At 35.9% G+C, this 17,096-nt stretch overlaps 1 protein-coding gene across 2 annotated transcripts in view; it reads right to left on the reverse strand.

The window, feature by feature from the left end:
* COG5 (component of oligomeric golgi complex 5) overlaps window positions 1–17,096 on the reverse strand; it is a 279,231-nt gene that overhangs the window by 38,910 nt on the left and 223,225 nt on the right. For both annotated transcript variants that reach the window (XM_069587900.1, XM_069587901.1), the window contains exons 15-16: window positions 1,989–2,099; window positions 489–551 (exon numbers count right to left, since the gene is read on the reverse strand). In XM_069587900.1, coding sequence (XP_069444001.1) covers window positions 489–551; window positions 1,989–2,099 — 174 coding nt within the window. The remainder of the gene's footprint in view (window positions 1–488; window positions 552–1,988; window positions 2,100–17,096) is intronic.

The following is a 17,096-nucleotide window of genomic DNA, read 5'->3' on the forward strand; positions in this document are numbered from 1 at the left end:
GAGATGTGGGGCCTGGTAATTCTGTGTTATGGGGGACTGTGCACTGCACGATGCGTGACAGAATCCCTGGCACAAGAGGCCAGTAGCACCCTGCTCCCGGTCATGATGATTAGAAATGTTTCCAGATATCACTCAATGCCCCAAGGGGACAAAATTGCCTTGATGGAGAACCACTGCTTTGTTGGGATAATACTGGGCAGCACTGCCCTAAGATACAGTGAATATTTATAAGACTCTTGCTTCTCTTGCTTATGATACAATTATCATAACTGGAACACAATCTGTAGACACCAACAGGGTCTATTTTTAAATTCTTGAAAATATAAACATACAAGTAGCCTCTCTCTTTAGGATAATCATCAACATGCTACTTTTGGCATATGGAGAAGATTCTGAATTATTTTTAAATGTGACATCTCCCACTCATCCAAACAATTCTAAAACTGACTCTGATCTACAGAGTCAAAGATTAAATTAAATTCTTTTACCTTTAGGGCTGAAATTATAGTTTGCTCAGCTGCTGGTGGGAATGAGCTCTGACTGGAAACCACCTAGAACAAATCCAGTTATATTTGAGTAAGTTACCTATTTTTATAAATAGTAATTTTGATCATAACATGATAAAACTTTTCACATTATCATTACTTTAGAGTAGCATCTCATACCTGTTTTAAAAGTCCATTAGTATGCAGTAGGTAGGACAGGTTTTAAAAAGTTTTCCTGTATAAAGCAATTACCTACTTAAAATAATGAAAACATTAAGAATTTTAAAAGCTAGCTTTCCTTAATGATATAGTTTTAACTTGAAAAGATCAGTTTAAAGCCATATTTATTTATTTTTTTAAAAAATCACCTTTTCTAAGTTGACTATAATTTTTAACAAGTCAAATGTCAAATGTTTCCCTTTCTACAAATCAATACCAACACTATGAAAATTCTGAAAGTATCAATGAAGACATTTAAATCAGGCTAAATAAGTGCAACTTTTCATTGCTTGTGAGTCTGTAGAGTAAAAATGAAAGGAAATGGAAAATATATATTCTTTTTATTTATTTTTGTTATTTACTTGCCTGACATTTACCTGTTAATAACTATTTAAAACTATATTTTGTTTAGCATACCAAAGACACAGTTTGGAAACCCTTAATTGATAAAAATGACTTGCTCAAAAATTTAAGTAAATGGAAAATATACTTACAAGTAAGTCATTACAAGTATTCTAAAATACCATCTAGCATATAAAAGCTCATACCAGAGGTCAAGTTTTTAGGAATATCAACTAACCACTGGCTTCTTCATGTCTTCTAACTATCTCCCTACTTACCAAATATTTTGCAAATCATTAGCTGAGTAAACACAAGTGACTCAAGAATCAAAGATGGGGTTGAAAATGTTGCTTTCCTAATACTTAGTTATGTTTATAGTTCATCTTAGACATAATACATGATGGCAAACAAGTTAAAGTTCAGTCATTTTTTTTTAAAAGAGTTAGTAGAACAATAGCAAAATTTTTTTTCTACTCACAAGTAGTCTTTGATTATATATCATAAGATTATATATTACTGTTTTAAATGCATCTTCTCCCTCATTTTTTTGGGCAAAGATAGAAGCTTTCTGACATGTTAGGGAGCTTATGAGTTCTTATATTGTTACTGCCTTTGCTATAATTTGCTACCACCCATATGGTATCAAATTATGTTATTATAGGTATAAAACACATATAATTTACCCTTAAATCAACTGTTCAATAAACTTGACTATATCAAGCAACCTTGAGTCCCTCATGTATTTTAAACTAACTGTACAGGCAAATAATAAAGGCCAGGATCGAAGACTGTTTAGAAAGAGTTCAGTCCTCAGCTTAGTTTACAATCGCATTTTCACTGTATTCCTTGGCAAAACACTAAAAATTCATGACTGTCTAAATTCGAGGCAAGAAGAAAGAACCTGAAATTAAGTCAACAGAGCTTAATTAAAATAAAGGTTACCTTTGTTACGGATTGGTGCAACTTATATAGTGAGTTTACTACAGCCACATTTCTTCTCTGTCCTTCGGTAAGAGGTCCAATCACCTGACTTGCATCCCCCTGTGTGGAGAGCTGTAAGAATCCAACACAAAAAGACATTACCAAAACGACAGCTCATATTTAACTAGGGGGAAGTTTATGGTCCTCTGACAAAGCGAATGTTAACTGAAAATATTCAAGTCAAGCTCTGGACTTCAGGCATAGCCAGGAACCTCTGTAGAGATAACATGATGAGCCTAGAAGCCTAATTAGTCTCACACAGGAAGAACACCCTTCATCAGTCCTTCATAGCTGGTGGACTCCTCAGGCAAGTGTGACCCAAAAGTCCAGGATGTGCTGTTATTCTGATACATCAGCATAGTGTTTCTGAGGAACACCTTCTGCCAACCGTCTTTTTTTTCTATTCAAAAACTCAGAGAAAAAAAAAAAAACACACAGAAACATCCCTCCAAAAAAAGAAAGGAGAGAGAGTGGGAGTATTAAAAATAAACCTACATCCTATTTGACATTTGACAGTCATAATAGTCTAATGAAATAAGAGATAAACAGAGAGCATTGCACTCTTTATTTTGTAGATTAAAAAGAAAGTTGTGTAGGATTATACTGTGTATGGATGATCAGTAGAAGTGGTATTGCTGCTGCTAAGTCGCTTCAGTCGTATCTGACTGTGCGACCCCATAGACGGCAGCCCACCAGGCTGCCCCGTTCCTGGGGTTTTCCAGGCAAGAACACTGGAGTGGGTTGCCATTTCCTTCTACAGAGAGTCCCTTGGACTGCAAGGAGATCCAACCAGTCCATTCTGAAGGAGATCAGCCCTGGGATTTCTTTGGAAGGAATGATGCTGAAGCTGAAACTCCAGTACTTTGGCCACCTCATGCAAAGAGTTGACTCATTGGAAAAGACTTTGATGTTGGGAGGGATTGGGGGCAGGAGGAGAAGGGGACGACCGAGGATGAGATGGGTGGATGGCATCACTGACTCGATGGACGTGAATCTGAGTGAACTCCGGGAGTTGGTGACGGACAGGGAGGCCTGGCATGCTGCGATTCATGGGGTCGCAAAGAGTCAGACACGACTGAGTGACTGAACTGAACTGAATACATGCATATTAGGGAAAAGGACATGAAATTTTTATCGAATCAAATATAAAACTATTATAGTCCCATTTAAGAAAAACCCCACGTATAACCATTGTCATATTAATCAGATTTTAATCTAATCCTCTTTAACAATTATTAAAGATCAACTAAACTTGATTATGAAAATAAAACATGAGGAAATAAGTATACAGGTGGATGCACATATCAAATATGAAAAACTGAACTTTTAGGAAACAGACAAAACTAAGAGCATCTTCTTTTTGTTAAAGTGAGACAAATAAAATATGAGTGAAAGCAATACTATTGTTCTTTCTATTCTCTTTGGTACTCAGACATACATTTTCAAAATTAAATTCAATTCCTACTTTTTCAATTCCTACTTATGGCAATAATATTTAATTTTAACACATAAAAACTCCAATTAGAATAAAGAGAATGATCCTTCATTAAAGTTTTAATCCATGATGATGGTTTAAGTCAACATAAAGCTTTCTGACATTAGGTTAAATAATTTCAACTTATTTTGCCTTCCCTCATGGACAAATAGTTACCAAATTATAATCAAGTTGTTTTCTAAACAGTCATTTGTAAGTTGATGGGTTGAAAGAAAAAAAATGTCGTATTTTCCCTATAGAAACCATGTTAAAAACCAATGGTTAGACCTCAGATGAACTGACATGGTCCAGTTTAATCTATAGTGTGGTGAACTAATACTAGCAGAAGCTCTGAGCTCCCAGAAGAAGGCAGATGATGGGCTCCATGCTATGGCGAGGGTGAGGGAAGGCACCCAAAACCACTGTGGAGACTTCAGTGGCAGTGGTATTAATGGTTACAATAGACTCAGGGGGTTAGATGCTAAATATGTATTTGATTATAACAGGCATTTAAAATCTGTGAGTTCTAGCTCTACACTTTTAAAACTCCAATCTCTCTTCTCTTGAGATTTTTCTTCAAATAATTTTGAAATACTAACAAAGAAATGGGAAAAGAATTTCTCTGATGTTATCCTATTTCCACTTATATGTATTCCATATTTAATAAAGAGGCTCACTGCTAGAAATGGGTGGAGACCATTTCATTACTACTAAGACCTAATCATACTTATAGGGTTTAAAAATAGAGAGAGGCCCACTTTACACCTAAGAGGATGCTTTAACAAAAGAAAGACAGATAATAACAAATGTTGGCCATGAAATTGGAAACCCGTATGTATTGATAGTGGGAATTTAAAATGAAACAGAGGCTCTGGAAAACAGCCTGGCCATTCCTCAAAGGTAAACAGAAGTGAAAACATGCCCAACAATTCAACTCTTAGATATATATACACAGAGAAATAAAAAGTACATTCACACAAAAATGTGTACACAACTCTTCACAGAATCATTATCCCATAGCATAACAGTCTCAAAATGGAAACAACCCAAATGTCAACTAGAGATGAATAAATAAGATGTAGAATATCCATACAATGGAACATCCCTCAGCAAAAAAAAAAAAATTAGTCCAACTAAATATTAGTCCCTAGCTAAGCAGATCATCTGGGTTTCCCTCCAGCACCACTCCTGTCTAATCTTTTGGGGAAAAGTAATTTCAAACTTACAAAATGTTATAAAAATAAAAATAGTGTAAGGAACACACATTTATGCTTTACTCAGATTTACCTGTTGCTAACATTTTATCTCATTTGCTTTATTATCTGTAGTCTCTTTCCCCCTTTCATACACATATACACACATGTGTGAGCATAATTTTTTTCTGAATCATACACACATTATGGCCCTTTGTCTCTAAGAATTTTTATTTTCTAAGCATAGTAATATTCTACTATAAAAGCTCAGTTCGGTCATTAATTTCTTAAACTCACAATGATGCAATTCTTCTATCTGTAATCTGCCATGTTTTCAAGAAATTCTAGTTTCTTTTAGTGAGAAGTGGTATTAGAGACCAAGATCTGGGCCCTGGGTGAAGTTTGTTGCTACTTACTGCTGCAATAACTCTTAATTAATTCAATATTTACAAAAAATGATTATTTGAGTACCCTGGACTCTTAGGTTCTTGTCTTCTTCGTCAGTTTATAAGAACTGTATAGTAAATTCCCATATACTGATAAACTAGACTTCATAATTAACATCCTACAATTTGTTTTATATCACATGTGTGCGTACTAAATTGTTTCAGTTGTGTCTGATTCTTGGCGACCCTATGGACATAGCCCACCAAGCTCCTTTGTCCATGGGATTCTCCAGGCAAGAATACTGGAGTGGATTGCTGTGCCCTTCTTCAGGGGATCTTCCAAACCCAAGAACTGAATCCACGTCTCAGGCATTGGCAGGTGGGTTCTTTACCACTTTCCTGGTGGCTCAGACAGTAAAAGCGTCTGCCCACAACTCAGGAGACCTGGGTTTGATCCCTGGGTTGGGAAGATCCCCTGGAGAAGGAAATGGCAACCTACTTCAGTACTCTTGCCTTGAAAATCCCATGGACGGAGGAGCCTGGTAGGCTACAAGTCCATGGGGTCGCAAAGAGTCAGACACGACTGAGCGACTTCACTTTCACTTTTCTTTACCACTAGCGCCACCTGGGAAGTCCTTTATATCACTTACCTATCACCTATCCTCAACTCATTTTTTAGGCATCAGTATACTTCACCCCTAAATGCTTATTCATGCATATAATTAATTGGCATTCAATATTTACTTTCAGGTTTCTTTTTACTTTTAAGGAAAATTTTATATAATGTAATGTAGACAGAGTGTCATTAGTTTTAATAAATTGTTTTATTTGTGTAACACTAACCACATCATTCCAGGAGGGTCTTTCATCCCATTTCCACTCAACACCACTCTTCTGGTTTGGTAAGTCTTAACTTTTAAGTGGGGCTACATTCACAGACAATATGGAAGGATACCTTTAACAGGTTCCAAAGATATATTTCACACATCAGCCAGTCTTTTACCAGCTCCTGCTATCCCCTGTGTATTCTTCTTGGTGAAAAATTTTATTTTTACTAATATATATTATTTTCAAAACCACTAAAAGTAATGAACAACTTTTTTCTAACATTTTATTATGAACACTTAAAGACTTGTACAATGAATGCCAATATACTAATTAGATTCTATAATAGCATTTTATAAACTTGCTTATCTTTTTCATGTCTCTATCCATTTTACATATTTGATGCATCTCAAAACAACTTATAGGCATCATTATATCTGTTACCAATGACTTCATCTTACTGATCAGTTTTGTCTATTCTATATCTTTATACAAAGATTTTGTGTATACAAGTATAAAGCTTCTTTCAGCATAGTATTACTGGTTTTCCTCCATTTTTGTTCCTATCTATGGCTATGTGCTATTCCACTATATGAATTTATCTGATTTTATTTTACCCATTCTCTTACTGTTTCTAAAATGTTTGCAATAAAATGAACACTAGACTTAGGAAGGTGGCTCACTGGTAAAGAATCCCCCTGCAATGTGGGAGACGCAAGGTCAGGTTTGACTCCTGAGTCAGGAAGATCCTCTGGAGAAGGAGATGGCAAGAATACTGCGGTATTCTTGAGATCCATGGACAGAGATCCCATGGACAGAGGAGGGACAGAGGAGCCTGGTGGGCTACAGTCCATGGGGCTGCAGAGTTGGACATGAGTTAGCAACTACATAACAACAACTGACTTAAGGCATCTAGATGTAATTTCCACCACTTGCTAGTTCAATATATGGCTTCAATTCTTCACTGTAACATGAAACTAACAGTCTAGTCAACACCAAAGTATGTTCTGTAAACTATAAAGTGTCTTAGCAATGTAAGGAATTACCATTTTTATCTCCAGATAATTCCGTCTTGCTCTCATTTCCTTCTCACCTCTCCTTTGCTTAGTCTTTTCCTCCACAATCCACTCCTCCAAGCTCTACCTATCTCAGTACTGGCAAGGGACCACAGGCACACAGTAGGACTGAGGAATGAGAACCAAAAGCCAATGAAACTGTTTGGAGGTACAGATTGAATAATATTCTGGCTCCTTTTTGGTTGTGGTAATAAAGTATCTCGTACAAAGTAGGCATTCTCTATTTCAGAAGCCTTCACTCATCTTAAGCCTTTTTAACTTTCATTGTTTCAAACTACTTTCTTCAAGTGATCTCCTTAAAACTCACTTTTCAGGAATTCACATAGATGCTCAGCATGTAGAAGATGCTTCTTAGGTACCTGTTGAACAACTGAAGGGTCAGAGTAATGGTTTCTCATTGTTGCTTTTTCAAAGTCCACCTTATTTGAGGTGAATAAAATCATATGGAGGTGCAAAAACAACATTTTGGCTGTGAAGCATTAGGAATTAGGGAATTAGAAAGGTAAACACAGTGAAAGAGTCAATATTCTAAACTATGAGAAGTGTACATACCAGCACTGGTACACTATTCAAAGTTACACTATTTAACACAGCCTGGAATGATGCAAGAAAGCAACAGAGCAGCATCTGGGTTTTAAAAATCACATACACACACATGGAAAGAAAGGGAATTCAAAGGCTGAAGGAATTCTTAATAAATAAAATGATTCCTATGTGCTAATGATAAGATTATTTCTTGCTAACTATCTGAAGAAAATATTTTTCAGAAATTCTGTAATATGCTCACTAGGAACTTTGTGTGAATTCAGTGTGTGAGAAACAACTGAGATGGAAGTGTTGAAACAATGATAAGTTATGTTAACATGAAGAATATTTTTATATAATTTTTAACTTGTGGACGAAATGATCCTAAGATACCCCTGTGATCACAGTTGAGGGCTGTAAGTAAAGGAAAGAAAACTGGCAATTCAAGAGATGAATTGGATGAGGGCTTTAAATTTCTTTCAGATAATGTACTCTTTGGGGAATTATAACATTGGTGACTTAGAAGAATGTCTAAAAATAACAAGAAAACATATTACAGATTAGTTATGAATTTCATACAGCTAAGTTATGTTCCAGATAGTCTATTGTTCTAGTGTTCTTTTCATCTGTAATTTCTATTACTGCTAAGGATATGTCAAGGGTTCAGGATAACTTTCTTTTTAAATGTGGATTTGGTCATAATAATTTTAAATATTTCTTTGCAATCACATGTAAAACAAATGAGGAAAATATGTATTAGAATTTCACAGACTTAGAACAATAAAAAATGTATACTAATCTACAATCCTTCTGAGTGAAAAAAAAGTCAAGACATTTTTATATTAAATCAGATATTTTTAACAAAAACTTGAAACAAGTTCTGATGAACCTTCAGTTATAGTTACATCTATACTAGTTTTTCTGAAAGTGGTGAATGTACTTGGATTACAATTACCAAATTTAATATTTAATGTGAAATTGATATTAAAACAAATTCTCAAATTCTCTTGAATTTGCTTTTTATCCAATTTTGTAGTTCACAGCCCAAAAATATTTTTTAAATTACACACAAAAAGACAAATATCATATGCCATTGCTTATGTGGAATCCATAAAAAGGGTACAAATGAACTTATCCACAAAACAGAAATACAGTCACAGAGGCAGAAAACAAACTTATAGTTACCAGGAAGAAAATGGAGAAGGGATAAAGTGGGAGACTGGGATCGACATAGGAACACTGCTACATGTAAATTAGACAACTAATAAACAGCTACTGTATAGCAAAAGGAGCTCTGCTTGATGTTCTGTAACAAATTGTAAGGAAAAGAATCTTAAAAGAGTGAATATAGGTATATAAGCAAAACGGATTCACTTTGCTGTACGCCTGAAACAAACACAAAAACTATACCTAATTTAAAAAATTCTAAAAATAGGAAAAACAAACTCACAAAAGGCAAAGTATTATTACTACTGTTATTTTTAACAAAAATAATGGAGTGTACAAAGGGCAAATATCTAGCTCTCAGATTGTCACTCCTCACTCCCACACAGAGAAGACATCACCAATTAACTGTGGTCCTGTTACGGCCTCGTAACACCATGTTCCAGCCAGTCACTATAGATCTCTTAGACATAGGAGATGAAATCTATCTGTAATCCCTGAGTGACATCATATCAGTTTTTCTGGACATATGGAACAGTGAGTCTAAGTGTATCCTATGGTTCATCTAAACACTTTTGAGGTCAAGAGATGCTGATGAGCAATATATTCCAAGAGTCTCAAAACTGCTGTGCCCCTTCATAGTCCACTATTAGAAATGCATCCTAAGAAGATAATAAAGCTATATGCAAAAGGATGATGTTATTTATAAAACAGAGAAACTAGAAAGCCCTACATGTCTAAGAACAAGATAATAGCTGGGTATATCAGGCAATTCACAAGCTGGAAAAAATAACAATGGAAGATGCTTACATTATAGTGTTAACTGTATAAAACAAACAAAAACAAAGATTTTGTCTGTGTAGCAATTTGCTCTCACAAACACACACACAAAAAAAACTGGAGAGAAATAAAGCGAAAATGTTAAACAGTAGTATGAGGAATTATATAATGTATAAGGTTACCATATACTAGTAAAAGGCACTATGGAATTTCATAGAGTATCTAAAAGTTTAATTTACAGAACACACTTCAAAATTGTCACACAATTTCCACCACTGTAAAAACAAAAGATGTACAATTCCATTCCTGAAAGATTTAATATAATATGAGAAAATAAACTGCTTTGGTTACTGCTTACTTCCCCAGAAGGATTTTGGGAAAGATAATCTCATTTGATCTACTTATCTGTGACGCAGATTAAAATAGCTAATTTTTATTTATATTTACTTATCAAATGCTTTCATTATAATTACCTGGTTTAGAGTAAAGAAGAATCATAATTAAATATCACTAAGCTTATTATAACATGCCAATTATCTTATTAAAAATCTATACACAGATGCACATTCACAATTAAATTATCTAACATCCCTAATACTACATAGTTTGTAATATATTAGAAATTGCATTGTATTTGAAATTCAGAGATAGGACATGTGAACTTGTTTGACAAATAAAATTAATTTTCTTAGGTGTTAAAACTATCAGAAAATATTTTCATGAAAATCTTGCTACACTGTCCGTCAACACTTTCTGGTTTCATAAATAAGATGGGACCATATACCTTAAGAAGGCAAATTCTACTTTCCCTTTCTGTGTGTTCACTAGTGACTGGTAGTTTTGTGCTATTACACATCTTTGTTTTAAAAGTGATTCTATCAGATCTTCACAGTGTCTATATGGCTGCTTGTCTCTTCACTCATTAAACAGCTTTAGGCTATTACATATTTTGAGATTTTGTGTTTCTTTTTCCTTTTAATTTGATGATTTTACAAATCCTTCTCTTACTCTTAAGAAGTAAGTTTCCTCTTTTTGATCCTCTCTCCCCTCTTCTTGGTTTGAGTGAGTGAGTGACTGAAGTCGCTCAGTCGTGTCTGACTCTTTGCGATCCCATGGACTGTAGCCCACCAAGCTTCTCCGTCCATGGGTTTCTCCAGGCAAGAATACTGGATTGGGTTGCCGTTTCCTTCTCCAGGGGATCTGCCCAACCCAGGGATCGAACCCAGGTCTCCCGCATTGCGGGCAGAAGCTTTAACGTCTGAGCCAAACTTGCTTTAAATTGGGAAGCAAGAGGACAGACTACATGCAAACTGGGAGACTTCTCCATGAAGTAAGTTTATACTTTAGTGCATGAACACTGTGACATCAATTCTAGAAGTTCAGAGGATGGTTTTAGTTCTTTCCTAGTTCTTATATTTCAGACTACTGAATTTCTCAAATATTTGACTGCTTGATTAAAAAACAAAAACAAAAACAGTTGTTACTACACATCTGTTTAGTGAAAAATAAAGACAAGTCCATTCAACTACAGAATAGACTCAATGGTAATGTTACATCGTGACATCAGACTAGAACGTCACACAGGTCTGACAGTAAAGAAACGACAGCTTGAGATGGGTTCCCTTTTGGACAGTGAACATAAAACTAAAAGCTGGAAGTCAAATCTTGTTTATAGATGAGTACAGCCAGCACACAGGAATCAACCACAGCTTTGTAATTCAAAGCTGCATTGCTCAGACACCCTGGATTACTTTAAGACCCTTTCACCACTCTACCTTTCCCATCAACCTCCTCTAGATCTGCTCCCATGCTCCTGTCCTTTAAGTCAAAACCTCCACCCAGCACATGGGATTTGGTAACCACAGCGGGTCGGGAAGACAAACACAATTTGCTAGGAATGGATCACTTGAAACTTTTATTTTATTTTTCTTCAAAGAACCTTATGCTTTTGAACAACAGATGGAGTTTCCACCTACCCATGCCCAATCACTGGCTCCTAAAGCACTGGCTTTGTTAATTAAATTTAGAGTTATAAGTCTTTATATTTTTAATTCTTTGAAGAAGAGAAAATGGATTACTGTCAGTTATACTGAGCTTTTTTCATTTTCCAATAATAAACACTAAGACTAATTTATTGACAGAAGACCTCTTTGAATATATAAAGTATAGAGAATAAAATCTCTTTGATTTACGGTAGTTTAGGTTTAGTACAAACTGAAATTCAAACCACAGAATTTCTAATAAAATTTATTGCCCTTAGAGATATAGAAAAACTAAAATTTCAGCATCCAACTATTAAGATGTAAGCTAGTCAATATGATTTTTAAAAATAATTAGTTGTTTATTTATTTGTATATTATAGACTACTACTTTCACAGTTTTTGAGAGATATGAAGTCTAAAGTGATTAAACCTATAATGTTATATGCATTATTAATTTTCATAGCAAGAAGTTCTTTATATAGTCTACAGATAACTTTCAATTTAACCAAAGTCTTAATAGTAAAAATACTGTATTACTGAGCTCCAAGCTAATGAGGCTCTCTCTGATTATTAATCTTAATAGCAGTGTTTATAATGTCAAACCAGAAAAAAAAAAGTTTAATTACCTGACTGAGGTAATTACGTTTACTGTGATCAAAATGATACAGTTAGAATTCATCTTACTATGAACTTTCATATGACTTTTTGCTTTTTATTCTGTTTACTTTTCAGCATTTTACTGAACTGGTACTTGTCTTTATATCCATTTTTTCCATCAATTATCTCTGAAGATACACATTCTATTTTTTCAGTGGCCATAATTAAGCTGTTAAAATTCATGCTTAACTTAGGTCAAAGTATCTATAGCTTTATAGTCCTCCCGAATAACACAAGCATTTAAGAATGCTTTCAAACTCACTATCTCTTCATCACTATAAACTTTAACGTGAATTTGTATTTTAGGGGTTTTGTTTCCATGTCCCGAATTAATCACTATTGTTTCTCATTTTATGCAACGAGGGCTTAGATTTACCTATATAATTACCAAGTGTGCTTACTATTCCTCTTGCATTTCAAACCTTCCTTTAGAGTTAGATTTCCTCCTTCAGTGTTCAACCATTACGGGGCTTCCCTCTCACTCAGAGGGAAAATAAACAACAGAACTACTGTATGATTCAACAATCTGAAGAAAATGCAATCACTATCTGGAAAAGACATATGCACCAGTGTTCATTGCAGCATAACCTACACTAGCCAAGACATGGAAACCACGCAAGGGTCCATGGACAAATGAATGGATAAAGGAAATGTGGTGCGTACGTATAGTGGGATATCATTCAACGACAAAAAAAGGAGGAAATCCTAACACGTATGACAACATGGATGGACTTTGAGGGCATTATGCTAAGGAAAATAAGTCAGAGAGAGAAAAACAAATACCGCATGATTTCACTTATATGCAGAATCCAAAAAACAAAATAAACCAAATTCACAGATACAAAGAACAGATTGGTGGTTGCTAGAGATGAGGTGTAAGGGATGTGGTAAATGGGTAAAGACTATTAAAACGTAAAAACTTCCAGTTATAAGATAAGTAAGTCTAGGGATATAATGTACACTAGGGGGACTACAGCTAACAAAACTGGTTTGTATTAGTTCAGTTTAGTTGCTCAGTCCTGTCCGACTCTTTGCAACCCCATGGACTAGAGCACACCAGCCTTCCCTGTGCATCACCAACTCCCAGAGTTTACTCAGACTCAAGTCCATTGAGTCAGTGATGCCATCCAACCATCTCCTCCCACCCCATCTCTCTCCTGTCCCCTACTCCTCCCACCTTCAGTCTTTCCCAGCTTCAGGGTCTTTGCAGATGAGTCAGTTCTTTGCACCAGGTGGCCAAATTATTGGAGTTTTAGCTTCAGCATCAGTCCTTCCAATGAATATTCAGGACTGATTTCCTTTACGAAGGACTGGTTGGATCTCCTTGCAGTCCAAGGGACCGTCAAGAGTCTTTTCACACACCACAGTTCAAAAGCATCAATTCTTTGGCGCTCAGCTTTCTTTATTGTCCAACTCTCACATCCATACATGACTACTGGAAAAACCATAGCATTCACTAGATGGACCTTGGTCGGCAAAGTAATGTCTCTGCTTTTTAATATGCCATCTAGGTTGGTCATAGCTTTTCTTCCAAGGAGTAAGCGTCTTTTAACTTCATGGCTACAGTTACCATCTGCAGCGATTTTGGAGCCCCCAAAAATAAAGTCTGACACTGTTTCCACTGCTTCGCCATCTATTTCCCATGAAGTGATGGGACCAGATGCCATGATCTTCGTTTTCTCAATGTTGAGTTTTAAGCCAACTCTTCCACTTTCATCAAGAGGCTCTTTAGTTCTTCGCTTTCTGCCATAAGGGTGGTGTCATCTGCATATCCGAGGTTATTGGTATTTCTCCCAGCAGTCTTATTGCCAGCTTGTGTTCATCCAGTCCAGCATTTCACATGATGTACTCTGTATAAAAGTTAAACAAGCAGGGTGACAATATACAGTCTTGACGCACTCCTTTTCCTATTTGGAACCAGTCTGTTGTTCCATGTCCAGTTCTACCTGTTGCTTCCTGACCTGCAAACAGATTTCTCAGGAGGCAGGTCCGGTGGTCTGGTATTCCCATCTTTTTCAGAATTTTCCACAGTTTGTTGTGTTCCACACAGTCAAAGGCTTTGGCATATTAATAAAACAGAAGTAGATGTTTTTCTGGAACTACTGCTTTTTCAATGATCCAGAGGATGCTGGCAATTTGATCTCTGATTCCTCTGGCTCTTCTAAATCCAGCTTGAACATCTGGAAGTTCACAGCTCACGTACTACTGAAGCCTGGCTTGGAGAATTTTGAGCATTACTTTGCTACCGTGTGAGATGAGTGCAACTGTGTGGTAGTTCAAGCATTCTTTGGCATTGCCTTTCTTTGGGATTGGAATGAAAACTGACCTTTTCCAGTCCTGTGGCCACTGCTGAGTTCTCCAGATTTGCTGGCATACTGGGTGCAGCACTTTCACAGCATCATCTTTCAGGATCTGAAACAGCTCAACTGGAATTCCATCACCTCCACTAGCTTTGTTCGTAGTGATGTTTCCTAAGGACCACTTGACTTTGCATTCTAGGATGTCTGGCTCTAGGTGAGTGATCACACCATCATGATTATCTGAGTCATGAAGATCTTTTTTGTACAGTTCTTCTGTGTATTCTTGCCACGTTTTCTTAATATCTTCTGCTTCTGTTAGGTCCATACTATTTCTGTCCTTTACTGTACCCATCTTTGCATGAAATGTTCTCTTGGTATCTCTAACTTTCTTGAAGAGATCTCTAGTCTTTCCCATTCTGTTGTTTTCCTCTATTTCTTTGCACTGATTACTGAGGAAGGCTTTCTATCTCTCCTTGCTATTCTTTGGAACTCTGCATTCAAATGGGTATATCTTTCCTTTTCTCCTTTGCCTTTAGCTTCTCTTCTTTTCTCAGCTATTTGTAAGGCCTCCTCAGACAATCACTTTGCCTTTTCGTATTTCTTTTTCTTGGGGATGGTCTTGATCACTACCTCCTGTAAAATGTCATGAACCTCTGTCCATAGTTCTTCAGGCACTCTATCTATGAGATCTAATCCCTTGAATCTATTTGTCACTTCCACTGTATAATCATAAGGGATTTGATTTAGGTCATACCTGAATGTGGTGGGTTTTTTGTTGCTATAAGAGTAAATCTTAAAAGTTCCCATCACAAGAAAAAAAAAATACATTCTGCTCCTTAAAATAACATAATGTTATGTGTCAATTATATCCCAATACATATATACACGGTATCTTAAAAATGCAATACACATTACTGGGATTCAAGTAGGGAGATTAGGCAATTGGTGATTAAAAAAGAAGAGTTAACAAGCTTTCTCTTTCTTGCCAAGTTCCTACTCTCACTTTGTGATGGATGGCGTAACTGGCCCCAGTCCTTCATCTCTTTCTGCATGCACACCCTGTGCTGTCTGAATCTGCACCTTGGCTGGGTTGCTTTGGTGAGCCAGACTTCTGGGGCTCCTTTCTTGTGCCTCTGCCTTCACCATGAGATCAAGCTCAGAAAAGCCTGCTGCAGGATCAGAGATGTGAAGAACAGAGGATTGACTATGGTTAAAGCCAGCCTGATCAGCAGCCAGCCTGCTCTGGAGTAAACCCAGCCAAAACTGGCAAAGCCATCTAGCTGCCCCTCATTGGTCCCAGGACGTATGAGCAGTAAATGCTTCCTGCATTCCACTCAGATTTTGTGGCTGTCTATCATACAGCATTTTTGTGGCAACAGATAATGCAGACTTTCAGACTTTAAGTGACAACTGAGTTGCTTACTTTCTCCTGAAAATATTTCCTAATTACAATAACCATTACTTGATGTTTGTCTCTGTCTTCACCATGGCTGACTAAATCTTAGACAACTTGACCATTTACTACTGATCTGCCACAGTCCCAGAAAATCAAGGTCTTATAAGTCTGGGAAGCAGGTCAGAAAGCTACCTTAAAGAAAAGAAGTCCAACGTAAGAACAGAGGGAGAAAAAAGCAGAAAGCCGTCTAAAGAATCAAATGAGTAAGAAGCCCAAAGGGATCAGTGTATTTGTATCACAGCTAAACTGTATTTGGTCCAAGAGAATCTACTGGTATGTTTCCTGTTGGCACATAATATGAAAACTCTTTCAACCAAGTGATTTTCTATTTAAAAAAATCTTTCACTTGAATGTTAATAACATAGGTTACTACCACATGAAGGCTATATGGAGCAGTACCCAGGTATGTCATCCTTTTAAAACTAAAACAGTCAAACTCCTATGCTTCTGTATCATGTAGGCTTTCTTTCATTATAAGAATGTCAAGTCTCCAAAAAAGTTATTAACTATACAAAGAATAAAGCATATATTTATAAAGCTTTTAAAAAACCCTACTGCCCTCTAGAGCTACTGACCTCATCATACACAACTACTGACCTGCACTGAAGTTGAAACCTCCCCTTAAATGTCATTCCTATTACTGTTTCAAATGGTCTGCAACTTAATTAAACGCCAATCTACTTTTTTACACTTTATAACATTTGACACTTACACTAAGATTCTACATGTCATTTTTGAAAACCATCAGATAATAGTTATTATTGGAAAATGCCTTAACAATTTACTTTTTAAAAAGAATGTTTGCCTATAATTTTATCACAATAGCTTATAAGTCTATGAATTATCAAGGTGCCATAAAAATTCCTTGTATACTAATATTCTAATTTCCTTTAAACATATCATTGATTCAAACTTGTAATAGCAAGGTCTAGTGACATTTTCTACTAATGGTCACACTTCAGACCTATATAAATTACCACTATATTACCATTAAATGATCAATTTGTTCAACTCAATCATAAGATATTATAATATAAACATCTACAGGTATGTGTATATTTGGAACATAAAATTCTACTTAGCTTAATAAATTAATTATAACTTCCCAACTGCTGTCAAGACAAATAAGAATTTTTAAATGAAGATAATATAAAACACTGATCTCATTTTCATAAAAGAGCACCTTAAAGGCTGATATTCACAGGACATATACTAAATCAAATATATGTGAAAGGAACTAAACCCCATGAC

This window comes from Ovis canadensis, chromosome 4 (genome assembly GCF_042477335.2).
Source record: "Ovis canadensis isolate MfBH-ARS-UI-01 breed Bighorn chromosome 4, ARS-UI_OviCan_v2, whole genome shotgun sequence".
Classification (NCBI taxonomy): Eukaryota; Metazoa; Chordata; class Mammalia; order Artiodactyla; family Bovidae; genus Ovis; species Ovis canadensis.